At 39.3% G+C, this 21,890-nt stretch overlaps 1 protein-coding gene across 5 annotated transcripts in view; it reads left to right on the forward strand.

The window, feature by feature from the left end:
• SNTB2 (syntrophin beta 2) overlaps positions 1 to 21,890 on the forward strand; it is a 99,356-nt gene that overhangs the window by 62,371 nt on the left and 15,095 nt on the right. For all 5 annotated transcript variants that reach the window (XM_082436082.1, XM_082436083.1, XM_082436084.1 and 2 more), the window contains exon 5: positions 16,671 to 16,867. In XM_082436082.1, the coding sequence (XP_082292208.1) occupies positions 16,671 to 16,867 (197 nt within the window). The remainder of the gene's footprint in view (positions 1 to 16,670; positions 16,868 to 21,890) is intronic.

Below are 21,890 nucleotides of genomic sequence, written 5' to 3' on the forward strand. Positions count from 1 at the left end.
TGGCCGGTAAGCACATGAAAAGGTGCTCGGCATAATTAGCCATCAGGGACTTGAAAATTGAAACCACAATGAGCTATCACTTCCTACCCACTAGGATGGCTATAATTAAAAAGATAGTATGCAAGAGTAGACTAGGTTGTAGGAGAAAATAGAACCTCATACACTACTGGTGGGGGTGTAAAATGGTGCAGTTGATGTGGAAAAATCTGAAAGTTCCCGAAAAGGATAAACATAGAGTCACCATATGACCCAGCAATTCCACTCCTAGGTTGTATATCCAAGAGAAATGAAAAATGTCCACACAAAAATTTATACATGAACGTTCATAACAGCATCATTCATGACACCTAAACAGTGGAAACAATCCAAGTGTCCATCAGCTGATGAACAGATAAACAAAATGTGGCATATCCATACAATGGAATATTATTCAGCAATAAAAAAATGTTCTGATACACACTGCAGCATGGATGAACCTTGAAAACATACTAAGTGAAAGGAGCCAGATGCAAAAGACCACATATTGTATGATTGCATTTATATGAAATGTCCAGAATAGGCAAATCTATACAGACAGAAAGCAGATTAGTTGTTGCCAGGGGTTTTTTTGGCGGGGGGCGGGGAGGGAGGTGGGAGAAATAGGGAGTGACTGCTAGTGGGTATAGGGATTCTTTTTAGGGTAATGAAAATGTGCTAAGATTGTGCTGATGGTTGCAAAACTCTCATTATACTAAAGTCCATTGAACTATATACACTTTTAAGTGGTAAAGTATATGGTGTGTGAATTATATCTCAGTAAAGCTGTTATAAATAAAACAAACCCCAGAAGCCAACAAGATTTAATAGAAGGGAATAAGACCAATCCTTAAACTGAGTTTGAGTTCCTAATAGCCACTTATATTAGGTAATTGGGAGCATTGTTACTTAATCTTTCTGTGCCACAGATTTTTCATTTGTTAAGTGGACCCTAATGAGATAGAGTGGGTGTGAGTATTCAATGAGTCAATACTTTTAAAATGCCTACAGTGGTACCTGACACATTGTAGGTGCTCAAGTAAGTGTTAGCTTCTTTAATTATAATAATTATTTATTATTAAGTGAAAATATATCAAGGAAGAATTTGTGTAAAAAGTATAATTGGTTTTTTGACATTGTTAAAAGAAGAGCTTAGCTCTAAACCAACAGTTTTTACGAGTAGTGAAAGTTTCACATTAAATGTGAGGAATTCAGATATATATATTTGTTTTTGTTTTTTATTATTTATTGGCTGCATTGGGTCTTCATTGCCGCGCGTGGGCTTTCTCTAGCTGCGGCGAGTGGAGGCTACTCTTCGTTGCGGTGCACGGGCTTTTCATTGTGGTGGCTTCTCTTGTGGAGCACGGGCTCTAGGCACGCGGGCTTTAGTAGTTGCGGCACACGGGCTCAGTAGTTGTGGCTCAAGGGCTCTAGCGCGCAGGCTCAGTAGTTGTAGTACACGGGCTTAGTTGCTCTGCGACATGTGGGATCTTCCGGACAGGGCTCGAACCCGTGTCCCCTGCATTGGCAGGCGAATTCTTAACCATTGCACCACCAGGGAAGTCCCTCTTTTTTTTTTTTTTTTTTATTTATTTATTTTATTTATGGCTGTGTTGGGTCTTCGTTTCTGTGCGAGGGCTTTCTCTAGTTGTGGCAAGCGGGGGCCACTCTTCATCGCGGTGCGTGGGCCTCTCACTATCGCGGCCTCTCTTGTTGTGGAGCACAGGCTCCAGACGCGCAGGCTCAGTAATTGTGGCTCACGGGCCCAGTTGCTCCGCGGCATGTGGGATCTTCCCAGACCAGGGCTCGAACCCGTGTTCCCTGCATTGGCAGGCAGATTCTCAACCACTGCGCCACCAGGGAAGCCCAGGGAAGTTCCTCTTAATATGTTTAATTAATTAATGAAACAGCAAGGATTCTTCACTCCTTGCTCAGGAAGTACTGGTGGATTAGGAGCAAAGGTGACAGGCAGATGAGAGGTTTAGTTTTTCCATGCGCTGTGTGGGCCAGATGGAATTGGTTGAAGTCACTTCTTGATAGAATTAAGGGGGCTTAATCATCCTCTGCCTCCCAGAGGGGTTAGAGTATCGCCACTGAAAGAGACCAGAGGAGGAACCCAGACCAGAAGGTATCCAGTAGAGAGAGGCAAAGCCAGAAAGCGGTGTGCTTATGTCATTTTAGTGTGGAGGAAAGAGGCAGTTTGAGATACATATGAGTAATGAGAAAGGGCTGAATGTTCACTTTCACTAATTCTAGTACTTTGGAACATGTTCTTATGAGTGGATGAGACACACACACACACAAGGGTAACATAAACATATAGAGAAGGAAAAGATTAAGGACTCTGATGATCCAATAGCAAAGGTAGATAGTCCCTGATAAATTAAGAATTAATTGCAGTTCAAAAATCAAAGAAGGGAACTTCCCTGGTGGTGGAGTGGTTAAGAATCCGCCTGCCAGTGCAGGGGACATGGGTTCAAGCCCTGGTCCACGAAGATCCCACATGCTGTGGAGCAACTAAGCCTGTGCGCCACAGCTACTGAGCCTGCGCTCTAGAGCCCGTGCTGCACAACAAGAGAAGCCACCGCTTGCTGCAACTAGAGTAAGCCCGCGCGCAGCAACGAAGACCCAGTGCAGCCAAAAATAAATAAATAAAATAAGTAAATTAAAAAAAAAAAAAAATCAAAGAAGGGCTTCCCTGCTGACGCAGTGGTTAAGAATCCACCTGCCAATGCAGGGGACACGGGTTCGAGCCCTCGTCCAGGAAGATCCCACATGCCGCAGAGCAACTAAGCCCGTGCGCCACAACTACTGAACCTGCGTGCCACAGCTACTGAAGCCTGCGCACATAGAACCCGTACTCCGCAACAAGAGAAGTCACCGCAATGAGAAGCCTGCGCACCTCAGCGAAGAGTAGCCCCCACTCGCCACAATTAGAGAAAGCCTGCGCCCAGCAATGAAGACCCAACACAGCCAAAAATAAATAAATAAAATAAATTTTAAAAATCAAAGAACACTGTTAGGGTGATATAAATTAACATGAGTTAACCATTTATATTGGCTTGCACATTTATAGATTTTTGGAAACCAAAGGTGTGTGTGTGTGTGTGTGTGTGTGTGTGTTTACTTAATAGCTGATATTTCGGGATGGTTGAGGAATTAAGTAAAAACATGAAAGTGATAAATGAAGAGGATTTTTATTTTACACATTTCTTGAGGTTAAAGCCAGGTACAGGATACAGGTAGAAAAATAGATATAGGTGCCGTGGATTTTGCAGGATGTGAATTTTGTAGTCTTTTCCTATAATCTTTCTTTGACTGGAAAAGAAAATGATCCAGAGAAAGTGTGGCTACTTTATGATGTGGAAAATTGAGTGGTGGTGTGCTTATGGGACTTATGGGGCAAAAGCTGCTGAAACGCCTTTGCATGAGCTCATCTGGCCTCCCCACTTAAGGGGCCTTTTGGCAGTGTGTTCTAACCAACTGCTGTGCAGCAAGAGTCCAGCAGCTGGTTTGAATTAGATTCCCTCTGCCAAATATTTCATAATCAAATATGTAGGAAAAATTCTCCTGGACTTTATATTTTTTAATGTCTGATTTGGGATTAGCAATCAAACTGAATATGGTAGAATACACCCTGTCACTTTCTTCATACTTTGTCTTACTTGGATCATATGTGGAGTAGTTTTGAAACTTATTTAACTCTTGCTGAGATAGCTAATGTGTAATTGGCATGTTGGTTCTACAGGGATCAGCCCAGGGAGGTGGTTCTCAAATTATACTTTCATGGACCTCTGGGGATTCCTTCTTCAGGGTGTCTGTAAGTTCAAAACTATTTTCACAGTAATACTAAGATGTTATTTGCTTTTTTCATTGTTGACATTTGCACTGAGGGTTGGTAAAATTGCTGGTACCTTAGCATGAATCAAGGCAGTTGGCACCAAACTGTGTGGACTTGCAGGGAGAAAACATGCCAGTTTAACTTCAAAATGTCTTTGTTGAAGCAGTAAAAATTACTAGTTTTATTTAATCTCAACCCTTGAGTACTCATCTTGTTAATAATCTGTGAGATGAAATGAGAAGTGCTCAGAGTCCACTTCGGCTGCATACTGAGGTATGAGAGTTGTTGCAGAGGAAAGCATGTGTGGTTGAGGTGCAAGCTGAACTAGCGGGGTTTTTCATGCAACACCATTTTTCACTTGAAAAAACAACTGGCTGACAAACTGTGGCTGGTCAGACTTGGGTATTTGTCAGACATTTTTTTTCCTAAAATAACCAAAATGAATTTATCATTTAAGGAAAACACTGATGGTATTTGTTAACAATTATAAATTTCTAGCTTTCAAACAAAAATTAGAATTCTGGAAAACTAGTATCTGTCTCTGTGAGTTTGATAGCTTCCCAATACTTAAAGACTTGTCTGATGAGATCATTGGTGATACTAGCATATGTGACTTTTTGATATAATAAAATGCTTTTAACATTTGGAAAATGTGCATAACTCAATGAAAAAATATATTCCAAATGACCAATACATGATGCTACAAAATCATGCAAGGATAAGAAAGATCTATTCAAGCTGCAAGAGAGACCAAAGGATTTTTAATGTAACAGGATATGAAAACTTTATTGATAAGTTTTCAGATCCTACATTGCAACTAACCTTTAAGAATCCGCTTGTTGAGTTTTGGTTTGGTAGACAGAAAGATAACCACAATTATCTGAAAAGGCTATTAAATACTCCTTCCTTGTCCAACTGCCTAGCTGTGTGAGGCTCGGCATACTTAGACTGCATACTGCAGCAGAATGCAGAAGCACATATAAGAATTCAGCTTTTGGGCTTCCCTGGTGGCGCAGTGGTTGAGAATCTGCCTGCCAATGCAGGGCACACGGGTTCGAGCCCTGGTCTGGGAAGATCCCACATGCTGCGGAGCAGCTGGGCCCGTGAGCCACAATTACTGAGCCTGCGCGTCTGGAGCCTGTGCTCCGCAACAAGAGAGGCCTCGATAGTGAGAGGCCCGCGCACCGCGACGAAGAGTGGCCCCCGCTCGCCGCAACTGGAGAAAGCCCTCGCACAGAAACAAAGACCCAACACAGCCATAAATAAATAAATAAATTTAAAAAAAAAAAGAATTCAGCTCTCTTTTATTAAGCTGGATATTAAAGAGATTTGCAAAAAATTTAAGACAATGCTACTCTTCACATTAATGTTTTGTTGTTGTTTTGGAAAATATTATTTTAATAAAAATAAGTTATTTATATTATCTAACCAGTTTGTTATTTTTTATTTTTAAATTAATATTTTTAAAATTTCTTAGTTTTAATTTCTCATTATAGTAAATATCAGTACATATAATCCATATGAAGAAAAGTGTTTTGGAGTACTCAGTAGTTTTTAAACACTTTTTTTTTAAAATAAATTTATTTTATTTCATTTATTTTTATTTTTGGCTGTGTTGGGTCTTTGTTGCTAAGCGCGGGCTTTCTCCAGTTGTGGCGAGCAGCAGCTACTCTTCATTGTGGAGCGTGGGCTTCTCATTGTGGTGGCTTCCCTTGTTGGGAGCACGGGCTCTAGGTGTGTGGGCTTCAGTAGTTGTGGCACACGGGCTCCGCAGTTGTGGCTCGCGGGCTCTAGAGCACAGGCTCAGTAGTTGTGGTGCACGGGCTTAGTTGTTCCGCGGCATGTGGGATCTTCCCAGACCAGGGCTTGAACCCGTGTCTCCTGCATTGGCAGGAGGATTCCTAACCACTGCACCACCAGGGAAGCCCCCTCAGTTTTTAAGAGTGTTGAAGGGTCCTTGGACCAAAAAGTTGGCAAACCATTAGTTTTGTGCTTCTCAACTGTGGCTACACATTTGAATCATCTGGAGAACTTTTAGTAAAATAAGGTTGACTGGGCCCCACCCTAGACCAGTTAAATCTGAATGTTTGAGGATGGGAGCCAGACATCAGTAATGTTTAAAAGCTGTGCACCAGGTGATTCTAGTGTAGAGCCAGGGCTGAGAACTATAGTAATTAACTTGGCTAAACCAGTTGGTAGATCAGAAGAAACTGCCTTCTCCTTGAGAGACACACGCTTGTCTTTTATCTGAACCAGTAGTGACTCCCTGGCAATGAAAGGAAATGTGAAGGCGCATCCATTTACTCTTAGATGTCATCTTGCTCAGGTTACTGCTAGAGGAGTACAGGAAGGAACCAGCAAATTTGTAGAAAAATATTACAGGTATACAGCCTACAGTGAAGCTAAGAACAAACCATTTTATTTATTTCTCTTTGGTATACATTTCTCACCCAAGTTTTTAAAAATCCTATGTGGAAAACATTATCTGCTGAGTGATTCCTTATAGTGAGGTAGTGTGTTTGTTCTGTTATACTGATCTACTTTGAACTTGTTAAAAATAGGGAAAATATTTTTGGAAGAAGTGAATAAATTAAACTATATTAAATGGTTGTCATGAAACAAAGTGTTGAATAGTTTAATGACTTTAAAGAGAACTGCTTTCTCTTCTTTTTTTCCATATGTATACTTCACTGTTACTTTTTTAGCAGCTTTATTGTGATATGTCACATACCATACAGTTCACCCATTTAAAGTATAAAGTTTAATGGTTTTTAATATGTTCACAGAGTTACGCAATCAATATTAGGACACTTTTATCACCCCAAAAAGAAACTCCTTACCCACCCGTTCATAGTCACTCTTCATTTTCCCCTCCCCCAGGCCCAAGCAACCACAAATCTACTTTCTGGCTCTATAGATTTGGCCTATTCTGAACATTGCATATATGTGGAATCATGTTATATAGCCCTTTATGTCTGACTTCTTTCACTTTGTGTAATGTTTTCAAGGTTTATCCACGTTGGAGCACGTGCCACAACTTCATTCCTTTTCAAGGCTTAATGATATTCCATTGTATGGATATAGCACATTCATCAGTTGATGGCCATTTGAGTTATTTCCACTTTTTTGACTAGACTGTTATGCATAATGCTGCTATAACACTCAGGTACAACTTTTTGTGTGAACATATGATTTTTTTGTTTTTTTGGCTGTGTTGGGTCTTTGTTGCTGTGTGTGGGCTTTCTCTAGTTGTGGTGAGTGGTGCACGGGCTTCTCATTGCGGTGGCTTCTCTTGTAACGGAGCACGGGCTCTAGGCGAGCAGGCTTCAGTAGTTGTGGCACGTGGACTCAGTAGTTTTTGCACGTAGGCTCAGTAGTTGTGGCTCACGGGCTCTAGAGCACAGGCTCAGCAGTTGTGGAGCTCGGGCTTAGTTGCTCCACAGCATGTGGGATCTTCCTGGACCAGGGCTCAAACCCATGTCCCCTGCACTGGCAGGAGGATTCTTAACCACTGCGCCACCAGGGAAGTCCCTCTTTTCACTTTCTTGATAGTGTCATCTGAAGCACAGAAGTTTTTAATTTTGATGAAGTCCAATTTATCAGCCTTATATCGCTTGCATTTTTTGTGTTTTATCTAAGAAGGCTTTCCCTAATCCAATGTCACAAAGACTTAATCCTGTGTTCTCTTCTAAAAGTTTTATAGTTTTAGCTCTACATTTCATTCTTTTATCCAAATGAAGTCAGTTTTTGTATATGGTGTGAAGTAGTGGTCAAACTTTATTCTTTTGCATGTGAAAATCCAATTATCACAGTACCATTTATTGAAAAGACTTCTTTCTCCATTGAAGTCCCTTGACATCCTTGTCAAAAATCAGTTGATCATAAATGTGAGAGTTTATTTCTGGACTCTCAATTTTATAGTTTAGTGGTAAGTTTTGAAATCAGAAGTGTGAGTCCTCCAACTTTGTTCTTTTTCAAGATTATTTTGACAATTCAGAATCTCTGGCATTTACCTATGGATTTTATGGTCAGTTTGTCAATTTCTGCAAACAAACAAACAAAAAAAGACGAAATTCTGATAGGCATTGCATTGAATCTGTAGATCAATCTAGGGAGTATTGCCATCTTAAAAATATTGTCTTCCAATCCATGATACAGGATATCTTTTTATTTATTTAGGTTTTCTTTTATTTCTTTCAGCAATGTTTTGTAGTTTTCAGAGTACAAGTTTTATACTTCTTTCGTTAAATTTATTCTTAAGTAGTATTAAATTTTAATGCTATTGTAAATGAATTGTTTTCTTAATTTTCTTTTTGAATTGTTCATTGCTAGTGTATTCCATCAATACATTGATTTTTATATCTTGATCTTATATCCTACAATCTTGCTCAGCTTGTTTATTATTCTAATAGGTTTTTAGTAGATTCCTTAGGACTTTCTATGTACAAGATCATGTCATCTGCAAACAAGAGATAGTTTTTACCACTTCCTTTCCATTCTAGGCGCCTTTTCTTGCCTAATTGCTCTGGCCAGACTCTCCAGTACAATATTTATTTATTTATTTATTTATTTATTTATTTATGTATATATGTATGTATGTATATATGTATGTATGTATCTTTTTGACCGTGCTGTGCAGCTTGCAGGATCTTAGTTCCCTGACCAGGGATTGAACCCAGGCCACAGCAGTGAAAGTGCTGAGTCCTAACCACTGGACTGCCACAGAATTCCCTCCAGTACAATTGTTTTTTTCAATTTATTTTTGGCTGCGTTGGGTCTTAGTTGCTGCTCGTGGGCTTTCTCTAGTTGTGGCTAGTGGGAGCTACTCTCTGTTGCGATGCACGTGCTTCTCATTGCAGTGGCTTCTCTTACTGCCGAGCAGACTCGAGGCGCACGGGCTTCAGTAGTTGTGGCTCAGGGCTCTAGAGCGCAGGCTCAGTAGTTGTGGCACACAGGCTTAGTTGCTCCGTGGCATGTGGGATCTTCCTGGACCAGGGCTCGAACATGTTTCCCTGCATTGGCAGGCAAATTCTTAACCACTGCACCACCAGGGAAGTCCACGGTACAATTTTTAATAGAAGTAGCGTGAGCAGGCATCCTTGTCTTTTTCCTGTTCTTAGGGGGAAAACATTCAATCTTTTACCATTAAGTATGATGTTAGCTCTGGGGTTTTTTTTATACATACACTGTATCCAGGTGAGGAAGTTCCCTTCTATTCCATGTTTGTTGAGTATTTTCATCATGGAAAGGTTTTGGATTTGTTAAAATGTTTTTTCCATGTCTATTACAGTGATCATGTGGGTTCTGTCCTTTAGTCTATTTATATGGTTTTACTTATCCATTTATAAATCAGTCAATTTAAAAATAATTTTTTAAATCAAATTAATTTATAAATCAATTACATATTGATTTTTGGACATTAAACCAACCTTGCACTTCTGAGATAAATCTTATTTGGTCATGCTGGATTCAATTTGCTAATAATTTGGTGAGGATTTTCGTGTCTTATATTTATAAATGATATTGGTCTGTAGTTTTCTTTTCTTGAGATATCTTTGGATTGGGTGTTAGGATATTACTGGCCTCATAGAAAGAGTTGGGAGGTATTCCCGCCTCTTCTGTATTTTTGGAAGACTTTATAAAGAATTGGCATTGATTCTTCTTTAAATATTTGGTAGAATTCATTAGCAAAGCCATCTGGGATTAAGATTTTATTTGTTGCAAGTTTTTCACTGTTAGTTGAAGGGATTTTTAAAATATGTTTTAAACCAGTGGTCCCCAAACTTTTTGGCACCAGGGACTGGTTTTGTGGAAGACATTTTTCCGTGGACTGGGCGGGGATGGTTAAGGTGGTAATGCAAGCAATGGGGAGCGGCACATGAAGCTCTGTTCTTTCCCTTTTATCTGAAAATGGTTTTTAGTTCATGAATGTCACATTTCTTATCTTTGACCTTGAAACCCTGTTCTCATGAACATCTCGTGGGGCAGAATATGTATGACATATGATAGAAACTCTAAGGGTCTTTCTTGCTTATGTTTCCCAATGTTTTTTCTCTTCTCTACTTTGTTTCATTGCTGTCCCGTACTTGATTTGAATCTTCTCCCCAAAATGCTTAGCTCAAGCTCTCATTTTGTTACATGTAAAAGTATTTCAAGGGGCGTTATTACTTATCCCCCCGCCAAATGAGTTGGAACTCTTTTTTTTTTTTTTTTTTGTCCACACTGTGCAGTCTGTGGGATCTTAGTTCCCCAACCAGGGATTGAACCCAGGCCACAGCAGTGAAAGTGCTGAGTCCTAACCACTGGATCGCCAGGGGGTTCCTAGACCTCACTATAAAAAAAAAAAAAATTATTTATTTATTTGGTTGCACTGGGTCTTAGTTGCGGCAGGCGGGCTCCTTAGTTGCAGCAGGCAGGCTCCTTAGTTACAGCTCACCAGCTCCTTAGTTGCGGCACGAGGGCTCCTTAGTTATGGCATGCGAACTCTTAGTTGCGGCATGCATGTGGGATCTAGTTCCCTGATCAGGGATTGAATCCAGGCCCCCTGCATTGGGAGTGCGGAGTCTTATCCACTGTGCAACCAGGGAAGTCCCTAGAACTCACTTTTTAAAGTAAAAAGATGGCGCATCATTTTTTTTTTAATGTAGTAGAGTAGTATCATATTTTAAGTGAATGGAAGTCAAGAGTTGTAACCAAGTAGTTCCAAAGTTTCCTTTTTATGGCTGAATAATATTCCATTGTACGGATATACCACATTTTGTTTATCTACTTATCAGTTGATGGACATTTGGACTATTTCCACTTTTTGGCTATTATGAATAATACTGCTATGAACTTCTGTGAACAAATTTTTATGCTAATATATGTTTTCATTTCTCCTGGGTATATACCTAGGAGTGGGATTGTTGGATCATACGGTAACATTTAACTTTTGGAGGAACCAGTCAATTTTTTAAAAAAATCATTGTGAAATTATAAGTTTAATATCCATTGTAGTTTGTCCTTGTTGATGCTCAAAAATGGTCCTATCTTTAGCCAGTGGTAGCTCTTCAGGTGGACTTCTCAGCCTTTTTGACAGGACTTTTATATAAAAGTGTTTGAGAATTCCCATATTATCCATTATGATAGAATACTCTGGACTTAACTTGTGTATTTTCTGCTCTAGATCTGACATTTTCCAAGAAGCCTCACTTTCTTTTTTTTTTTGAGGGGATGGGGGTTCAATTTGGGCACTAACTGCATTTGTTGCTATTGGATTAGTTATTGTTTATAGGCCTTTGTTGATGGACAGAGGTAGGAAGTATGTGTAAGTGTATATATATACATATATATATATATTTTAAACATAAAATACATAGTGAGTTCACACTGATACTCCATTTCAAGTTTGAGACTACAGTGTAATCACTTAACGTCTTCTGTCTTACATCTGGTTTTCCTTTTTCCCATATCCAGAATTGCAGATCTTAAGGACACCAGAGATGATCACATTAGAACATCCCATAATTGCTCATTTGCTTTATCCCACATTACATATCAGAATAGTACTACTATTATTACTACTACAACATTATCACCAACAGTATAATTACTGAAAGTAGTTGAAAAAAATTTTTTGCAGCTCCTTTTTTTGTACTTTTTTAGTGGTTTCTCCTGGTTCTGTCAGTTCTCCACTAAACTCCCTGTCCACACTTTCTTATCCCCCTTTGTTGATCTCTCCTTATCTTCCAGATTTCTTTTTTTCTTTTCTTTTTTTTTTGGCCCACACCATGCCAAAAAGAAAAAAAAAGGGATCTTAGTTCCCTGACCAGAGATTGAACCTCGGGCCCCCTGCATTGGAAACGCAGAGTCTTAACCACTGGACCGCCAGGGAAGTCCCCTGGATTTCTAAACATTGGCTTATTTCAGGGCTCAGATCTCTTCTCTATCAACTACCCTGTCCCTCTGGTGATTGTATCTGTTACCATAGCTTGAAATATCTCTTATACACTGACAACTCCCAAATTTATGTCTCCAGACAGAATCACAGACTTATATTCTGACTGCCTATTTAACACATCATTTGCATATTTATGATCACTAGGAAGCACACTCTGTAGCAAAAGTAACATAAAATAATAAAATAGATGTTTATTTCTTTCTTATGTAAAAGAAAACAGCCGTCCTTAGCAAGAGGCTTCTACCCTTCAAGGTTGCTTCATGGCTCAAGATGGTTACTGGAAGCTTTAGCCATCATATCCAAATTGTAGGCAGGAGGAAGAAGAGGAAAAGAACAGAAGGGGCACATACCTGCTGCCTTGTTCTCCAGTTGTGGGGCTTTTCTGGTAATCCTACCCATTAACAGCTTGCAATTCATTGGACATCTCTTTCTTCAAAGAAGTTTGGGAAATACTCTTTTATCTGTGCATGTTGTCATTCGGGATAAAGGCAGCTTTCTATTTTTTTAGGAAGAATGAGAGAATGAATATTGAATAGGCAAGTAGAGTTTTAAGAGTTCTTTGTGGGGATTTCTGTGGTGGTGCAGTGGTGAAGAATCTGCCTGCCAGTGCAGGGGACACGGTTTCAATCCCTGGTCCAGGAAGATCCCACATGCTGCGGAGCAACTAAGCGCGTACGCCACAACTACTAAGCCTGTGCTCTAGAGCCCACGAGCCACGACTACTGAGCCCTTTTGCCACAACTACTGAAGCCCGCATGCCTAGAGCCCATGCTCCACAACAAGAGAAGCCTTCACAATGAGAAGCCCACACACTGCAACGAAGAGTGGCCCCCGCTCACCACAACTGGAGAAAGCCCACGCACACAGCAACAAAGACCCAATGCAGCCAAAAATAAAATTAATTAATTAATTATTTATTTTAAAAAGTGATCTCTTAAAAAAGAAAAGTTCTTTGTGTATTTTGGATACAGTCCTTTACCAGGTATATGTTTTCATAAATTTTCTTCTACTTTGTGGCTTGTCTTTTCATTCTCTTAACAGTGTTTTTCAAAGAGCAAATGTTTTTAATTAATGAAGTCCAACTTAATCATTTTTTTCCTTTATGGATCATGCTTTTGGTGTTGTATCTTTTTAGATTACTTAGATTTTCTGTTAAAATGTCTTCTTGGGCTTCCCTGGTGGCGCAACAGTTAAGAATCCGCCTGCCAAGGCAGGGGGCACGGGTTCGAGCCCTGGCCTGGGAAGATCCCACATGCCGCGGAGCAACTAAGCCCATGTGCCACAACTACTGAGCCTGCGTGCCACAACTACTGAAGCCCGCATGCCTAGAGCTGTGCTCCACAACAAGAGAAGCCACCGCAATGAGAAGCCTGCGTACCGCAACGAAGAGTAGCCCCTGCTCGCCGCAACCAGAGAAAGCCCATGCGCAGCAACAAAGACCCAATGCAGCCTAAAATAAAATAAATTTATATAAAATAAAAAGTCTTCTTGAAGTTTTACATTTAATGTAATGTTTTACTATTACATTTTACGTTTAGCTCTAAGATCGATTTTGAGTTAATTTTTGGGAAGAGTGTAAGGTCTTCCAAAACAGAAAGCACCAGACCCAGATGAGTTCACTGGTGAATTCTACCAAACATTTAAGGAAGAAATTCCCTACAGTCTCTTTCAAAGGATTGAAGCAGAGGGAATACTTCCTAACTCATTCTATGAAACTAGCATTATGCTAATACCAAAACCAGACAGAGACATTATAAGAAAAATACAGACCAATATCTCTCATGAACATAGATGTAAAAATCCTCAAAACAATACTATCAAATCTAATCCAAAAAAGTATAAAAAGAATTATACATCACAACCAAGTGGGATTTATTTTAGATATGCAAGGCTGGTTCAACATTTGAAAATCAGTTTGCGTAGGGACTTCCCTGGCAGTCCAGTGGTTAAGACTCCACACTTCCACTGCAGGGGGCACGGGTTTGATCCCTGGTCAGGGAACTAAGATCCCACATGCTGCATGGTGTGACCACCCCACCACAAAAAAAAGAAAAGAAAAGAAAATGAATTTGTGTAATCCATCACGTCAACAAGCTGAAGAAGAAAAATCGTATCATATCAGGAGATACAGGAAAAGCATTTGATAAAATGCAACACCGATTCATGATTAAAACGTTCAGTAAACTAAGAATAAATGGGAACATCCTCAACTTGATAATGACTACCTACAAAAAATCTACAGCTAACATCATACTTAATGATGAGAAACACAAAGCTTTTCCACTAAGATCAGGCCCAAGGCAAGGATGTTCCCCTCTTGCCACTCCTTTCAACATCATACTGGAAGTCCTTGCTAATGCAGTAAGGCAAGAAGAGGAAGTAAAAGGTACACAGATTGAAAAGGAAGACATAAAACTATCTTTGTTCTCAGAAGACATGATCATCTATATAGAAAATTGAAAAGAATTGGCAAAAAACTCCTGGAACTAATAAGCTCTTATGGCATGGTTGCAGGATACAAGATCAGTGGACAAAAGTCAATTGCTTTCCTATATACTAACAATGAACAAATGGAATTTGAAATTAAAAATACAATGCCATTTACATTAGCACTCCCCAAAATGAAATACTTAAATATAAATCTAACAAAATGTGTTCAAGATCTATATGAGGAAAACTCCAAAACTCTAATGAACAAAATCAAAGAAGAACTAAATAAATAGATATTCCCTGTTCATGGATAGGAAGACAATATTTTCAAGACGTCAGTTTTTCCCAGATTGATCTATAGATTCAATGCAATCCCAGTCAGAATTTTAGCAAGTTATTTTATGGATATTGACAAACTGATTCTAAAGTTTATATGGAGAGGCAAAAGACCCAGAATAGCCAACACAAAATTGAAGAACAAAGTTGGAGGACTGATGTTACCCACCTTCAAGACTTACTATAAAGCTGCAGTAATCAAGACAGTGTAGTGTTGATGAAAGAACAAATATATAGATCAGTGAAACAGAATAGAGAGCTCAGAAATAGACCCCTGTAAATATCATCAGCTAATCTTTGACAAAGGAGCAAAGGCACTACAATGGAACAAATATAGTCTTTTTCAACGAATTGTGCTAGAACAACTAGATATCCACATGTAAAAAAATTTTGCCCTTCACCAGAATTAACTCAAAATGGATCATAGACCTAAGTGTAAATTGCAAAACTATAAAACTCCTAGATGGTAACAGGAGAAAACCTAGATGACCTTGGGTATTGTAATGGCTTTTTTAGATACAACACCAAAGACATGATTTATGAAAGAAATAATAAGCTGGACTTCATTAAAACTAAAAATTTCTGTTCTGTGAAAGACAGTGTCAAAGAATTAGAAGAGAAGGCACAGACTAGGAAAAAATATTCGCAAAAGACACATCAGATAAATGTTATCCAAAATAATACAAAGAGCTATTGAAGCTCAACAGTAAGAAAACAAACAACTTGGGAATTCCCTGGCCGTCCAGTGGTTAGGACTCCATGTTTCCACTGCAGGGAGCATGGGTCCGATCCCTGGTCGGGGAACTAAGATCCTGCAAGCCATGGGGCACAGGCCAAAGAAAAAAAAAAAAATGAAAACAACTTCATTAAAAAATGGGCCAAGGACAACATGAATAGACGCCCCACCAAAGAAAATATACAGATTGCAAATAAGAATATGAAAATATGTTTCACGTTATATATCATCAGGGAAATGCAAATTAAAACAACGAGATACCACTACACACTTATTAGAATAGCCAGTATCCGGTACACTGACAACACCAAACACTGGCGAGGATATGGAGCAACAGGAACTCTCATACAATGCTGGTGGGAATGCAAAATGGTACAGCCACTTTGACAGAGTTTGGTGGTTTCTTACAAACATTTTCTTACCATACAACCCAGAAATTCCACTCCTTGGTTTACCCAAAGGAGTTGAAAAATTATATTAAAAAAAAAAACCTATGCAAAGATGTTTATAGCCACTTTATTCTTTTTTTTTTAATTGATGTATAGTTGATTTGCAATGTGTTAGTTTCTGGTATACTCAGCTTTATTCTTAATTGCCAAAACTTGGAAGCAACCAAGGCATCCTTCAGTAGGTGAATGGATAAATAAACTGTGGTAGACCCAGACAATGCAGCGCTAAAAAAAAATGAGCTATCAAGCCTGAAAAGACATGGAGGAACCTTGAATGCATATTACTAAGTGAATGAAGCCAATCTGACAAGGCTTTATACTGTGACATTTTGGAAAAAACACGACTATGGAGATAATAAAAAGATGAGTGGTTGTAGGGAGAGGGACGATGAATAGGCAGTGCACCGAGGATTTTCAGAGCAATGAAAATTCTCTGTATATTATAGTGATGGCTATATGTCTTTATATATTTGTCAAAACCTATAGAATACACAACACCAAGAGTGAACCCTAAATTAGACTCTGGACTTTGAGTGATTATGATGTGTTGGTATAGGTTTATCCTTGGTAAAAAAGTGCCATGCTGGTGATACTGATAATGGGGGAGGATACGCATGTGTGGGGGCCTATTTCTTAATCAAAATTGAATCTTCTTTTGATACGCGTGGCCTCTTGGGAGCATAAAAAAAGCTAATGGGAAACCGGGGCCTTGGGCCATCCAGCCTAGTGTTCTGCCTGTGACACCAAGGGTCATTTTATGGGAAAACAGAATGGTATCTACTTCAAAGACTATAATCTTGTTTTGAAATATACTTATCTAAAAACTGCTGATGGCTTTTATAATTTTCTGCTTATTAATCAGCATAAATTGCTGACATTTTCCTCTGACAGTGCATTAATTTTGATCTTTGTTTGTGGTTCTAGGTTGGTTCATTCTGGCTCCGGATGTCGATCACCCTCACTTGGATCTGACCTTACGTTTGCTACCAGGACAGGCTCTCGGCAGGGCATTGAGATGCATCTCTTCCGGGTGGAGACGCATCGGGATCTATCGACCTGGACCCGGATACTTGTTCAGGGTTGCCATGCTGCTGCTGAGCTGATCAAGGAAGTCTCTCTAGGTACAAATCCTAGCATTTCATTTCTAATAGTAATTAAATGGAACTGTTATACTTTATTTTAAAGTAAAAACCATTATCCTGTATGCCAGACTTAAAAATGTTCTGAAATAAGGCACCTTAAAGTGATCACGATGGAAAGAAACTGTGTTTCTCTGTTTCAGTAGCAAAGTTTTCATGAGCTTTTTATGTGGCTCTGAACACATTTACAACACTCTCTGTACAACATGGTAGTTTTACTCTTCATTATTTAAATCTTTATAGTGTAAGGACTCATTTACTAAATACTAGGTGCATTGACCCTCTAGTTAAGAAGATTTGCAACATGGATAGACACCCTTAAAAATATGAGCATCTGGCAAAGCTTATAGCTGTAGAAAAATAAAGAGAATTTGGAATAGGAGTCTCTTTTCCAAAGTTTGAAAATGTGTTGCCCAGTAGGTACTGAAATAAGCGTCTGAAGGAAGTAAGCCTCATGGTCTCTTTCCATTGTTGAAGCGCCCTCTTGTGGCTTGTCTATATGAATTTGGAAGTATGGTTTCATACATGTATATTTGTGTATATGGTTATGTATAGATATTTCCAGATTGCTTTTCATTTTAACAAGAACAGAGAGTAGTCAAAATGAAGACACAGTTACAGTTTCTAATATGTTTTTTTTTTTTTTTAATAGCATTTACTTTTTTTTTTTTTTAAACTTTTGGGTTTATTTATTTATTTATTTATGGCTGTGTTGGGTCTTCGTTTCTGTGCGAGGGCTTTCTCTAGTTGCGGCAAGTGGGGGCCACTCTTCATCGCGGTGCGCGGGCCTCTCACTGTCATGGCCTCTCTTGTTGCGGAGCACAAGCTCCAGATGCGCAGGCTCAGTAAATTGTGGCTCACGGGCCTAGTTGCTCCGCGGCATGTGGGATCTTCCCAGACCAGGGCTCGAACCCATGTCCCCTGCATTGGCAGGCAGATTCTCAACCACTGCGCCACCAGGGAAGCCCCTCTAATATGGTTTTAGTTACTTTGAATATCTTGATTGCAAGTTGGTTTACTTAGTTTTGCTCCTGTTTTCTATGTATTTTATTTTATAAACCTAGTTTTACAAAATCTATACAAAAAGAGAAAATGTTTTGAGAGCAGAATGTCTTGTGATTTATATTCCTTTCCATTGCTTTTGGAAAGTTAGGGATCTCCATGGCTTTAGAACCGCCTGGGCAGCATTTCCATGGGTCATCTTCTAACACTGGCACAAGGACAGCTTTTTCAATGTTGTCAAAGTAGCACAATTCTTCAACTATTTAGTACCTACTCTATATTTTCCTCACAACCACAATGATGATTCAAGCAATGACACCAATGCCTAGATCCCACCTTGGATTTTGACCAAAGCCACCACATCAGCAGTGTCTTTCTCACTGGTCTGTCTCCTACCCATTTTCTCTATGGAGTGGTTGGTCACCACAGTAAGGACTGTGGGGCTCTGGTTTTTGTCTTGGCCTCAGAATGTGCTTTCTGGGACGGGGAAATCCTCAGTTGGAAAGTCTGGATGCTCTGTGTTCCTGTGTGGAGTCCCAGGGGTCAGGCCAGCACACTTATCGCTGGCATATGGGGTCACCATAATCTTCTTCAAGGATCCTGAGAGATATGCTTCCCAAAACAAAGAGTGCAACGTGGCTTTTTAACACTTTTTAGTTTCATGTTGTTTCTTTGGTGTCTGGCAGCTAAACTTCATATTACAGGAAACCAAAATCTATTCAGTCCTTGGCTCACAGTTGTTTAAATACAGATGGCTTGAGGAGAGGGAGAATAAGGACCACCTGGTTCCTTATATTTTTAAACGGACAAAAGAACATAATTTTTGGTAACTTTGAACTTTTTTGTTCTCATTCACAGCTCTATCTTAATATTACCTTGGTAATACTTTCATTTCCACAATTCAGACCAATTGATGTACTTATGAATCACTTACTCTGCATTTAGAGCTGTGCCAGAAATATTAAACTGGCTGAAAGTAAACTGCTTTGATGAGAACCAGAATTTCTTTAAAATGTGTTTGTGTGTGTGTGCGCGTACATGCGTGCATGCATGTACTCATGCGTGTAGGCACTTAGTCTGTTATGTCTTAACGTGATGTCTATGCTTAGTGTACACATACATGTATGTGCACATACATGCATAAGCCAGCATGTCCTTCAGATGCATGTTATCACCTTCTGTTAAACTATTGGGAGATTCAGAAAGGTTTATTTAAAACTATATTTGAGGCACATCGTACTACATATTCAGGTGTTTATGGTCTAAAGAAAGTCAGGAAGTTGACAAAAAGAAATCAGTTGAGCTTTTTTTTGTCTCTTATGTGTTTGGTTATAGTTTACGCATTTAGAAGAATTTCAATAACTACTTGTAAGGTTTGACTAGTGAATGCCATACATTATCTTTATAATGTGCATTTAGTTTTAAGCCTTTATTAGATTATACTTAGAGTAGAATTGATCAGTAATCCTTCTGGTACACAAGGACTTTTTCCTTCTAGCAAATATAACTTTAAGATGACTAGGCAGAGAATGCAGTTAACACGCTCAGGTACATAAAACCATTTTCCATTTGTCACAGGAATTGAAAATATGAAAATACATACACTTTAGTGTGTGTAGTTGTTTGAACTTTAATAAGTATGCTTTTAAAAGCTTAATTTCATCATAACAATTACCCAAGCTGTTAAAGTTTTTAAATCATACATGAACTTCATGAAGATACTTTATATTTCTGTAGCTTGGTGATATGAAGAATAAGAAGTAGAAGATATAGGTAGGAGTTGCATTAAAAAATATGCAGAGAATGTGCAAGAGGAGAAGAAAAATGGGCATTTTAAAGTATTTAGAGTGTTAGCATATATGAAAAAAGTTTGCTTTAACCATGTTGTTCTCAATTTCATAGAAATTCTCTTGAAATCCTTTTTGTTCCTCTACTCAGCAAATATTGATTGAGTATATACTCTGCTTTTACTGACTATACTAAAATAAATAAGGTAGGTGTAGCCCCTTCCTTTCAAGTAGGAAAGACAGAAACAAAAAGAATAATAAGTACATGTTGGGGTTGTTATAAGTCATAAATGAGACACATGTGTCATCTAACCCTAACACACAACTCTGTAAGGCAAGTTTTATTACCTCCATTTTCAAGATAAAGGAATTTGGGTTAGTGTGGCTGGAACTTGAACTGGGATCTTTTCAAAATGCAGTGTCTTAAGCCCCTGCGTTTCCTCCTCTAAATGACTTATTCTTATGGGCAGATTAAACTCCTGGAGGACATATACATTATCAGTTTCTCTTAATTCATTAAATCAACAAATGCTTAGTGTTTAATTGTTTACAAAGTGCTATGCTTTGTGATGAGAGAAATAGAAACAAACAAGACCTGCTTCATGCCTTTGACCAAATAGCTATAAGAAAGGAACACAGTGTCATGTTCTTCTTTTTTAACTCTTGAGTGTGATTAGCCCACTGATTATACTTGATGGGCTGGCTTTTCCATGCAGTAACAGAGAATGCTACCTCAAGCTTTCTTTGAAAGCATCCTGGGCAGCCCACTCAAAGCCCACCCTGCAAAACCCAGTCTCTTCTGGGTTGTTCTGGAAGGCCCAGAGGAGCCCAGGGTGACACAGCTCTGCAGCCGCTAAAGGGTCTTACTGGAAACATTGGAGCCCCCAGAGCCCTCCTACCAAGTAACTGGCCCCAGAGCAGCAGAAACAGGACTTGCAGCATAGACTTACTTTGACATTAGAGTCCTTTTTTCAAAATTAATTAATTAATTAATTTTTGGCTGCATTAGGTCTTAGTTGCAGCACGCGGGATCTTTCGTTGCAGCGTGGCACGCAGGCTCTGGAGTGCGTGGGCTCAGTAGTTGTGGCGCCGGGGCTTAGTTGCCCCGCGGCATGTGGGATCTTAGTTCCCCGACCAGGGATCGAACCTGTGTCCCATGCATTGGAAGGCGGATTCTTAACCACTGGACCACAAGGAAAGTCCTAACATTAGAGTCTTTGTTCTTCATGATACACTGGTAATCACCAGCAGTCTCTCATTTTAAAAGACACAAAGTAGAAAACATAGATTGTATTTACCAGTATTCATCTTGGTGTAACAATGAGATTTATTATTATTTATTATTAGTTAATGAGCCTTTTTTTCCTCTTAGCTTTATTAAATTTTTTACTATTAGGGAACTACTTAAAGTACTTAAGTAGGGAACTACTTAAATCTTTAATATACGTAATTACACTCAACAATATCCCCATGGTCTGAAAAAGCCAATGTCCCTGCCACTTAGCAGATTGTGAAGTAGTAGCCAGAGCAGTAGAAGGAAAACCAGGGCAGGTGAGGACAGTAAGTGTCACGGAAGCCTAAGGAAGAGGATTTCAAGGAGAGGAATAGCAAGTAGGGTTAAATGTATCAGTTGGATGGTTTAGGCTGGAATTAAGAGAAAATGCCCGCTAAAATTAGATTAAACATTTAAGAAATATATTTTAGATAGAAGAGAGAAAGCAAGCCTAAAGGCGGGGGGGTGGGCCTTCTCTTCCCAGTCATAGGTTCATATGCACACCCTGGACCAATGCAGTCACCAGGAGAAAGCTGTGCTCTGACTGGCCCAGAGGCTATCTTCCCTTGAAGTTGAGGTCGTCCTTCCCTGAAACACATTAGGAGAGACTAGAAACCTGAATAAAATTGGAGTTTGGCTGTAAAGGAATAATGGAGAAATAAAATCTGGGTAGACAGCCAACAATGAGTCCTACAAGTATCAAGGCAAGAGCTAAAGACGTGGGTCAGATTTAGGTACATGGAAATAATTGGCGCCCTTGGAGAGAGACGCTTAGGGGTGTGATGGCACTGGCAGCTTGCAGAGGGCTGAGGGTTGAATGGAAGGTGAACCATGGATAAACTGAGTGTAGACAGCTTTTTTAAGACGTTTTGCTGTGAAGAGGAGGGGAGGGGAGTGGTAGAAAGAGGAAGGTAAAGAGTTGAGTAGTGGCATTTCTTATAAT

Source organism: Balaenoptera physalus, assembly GCF_965194825.1.
Source record: "Balaenoptera physalus genome assembly, chromosome: 19".
In the NCBI taxonomy this organism is placed as follows: domain Eukaryota; kingdom Metazoa; phylum Chordata; class Mammalia; order Artiodactyla; family Balaenopteridae; genus Balaenoptera; species Balaenoptera physalus.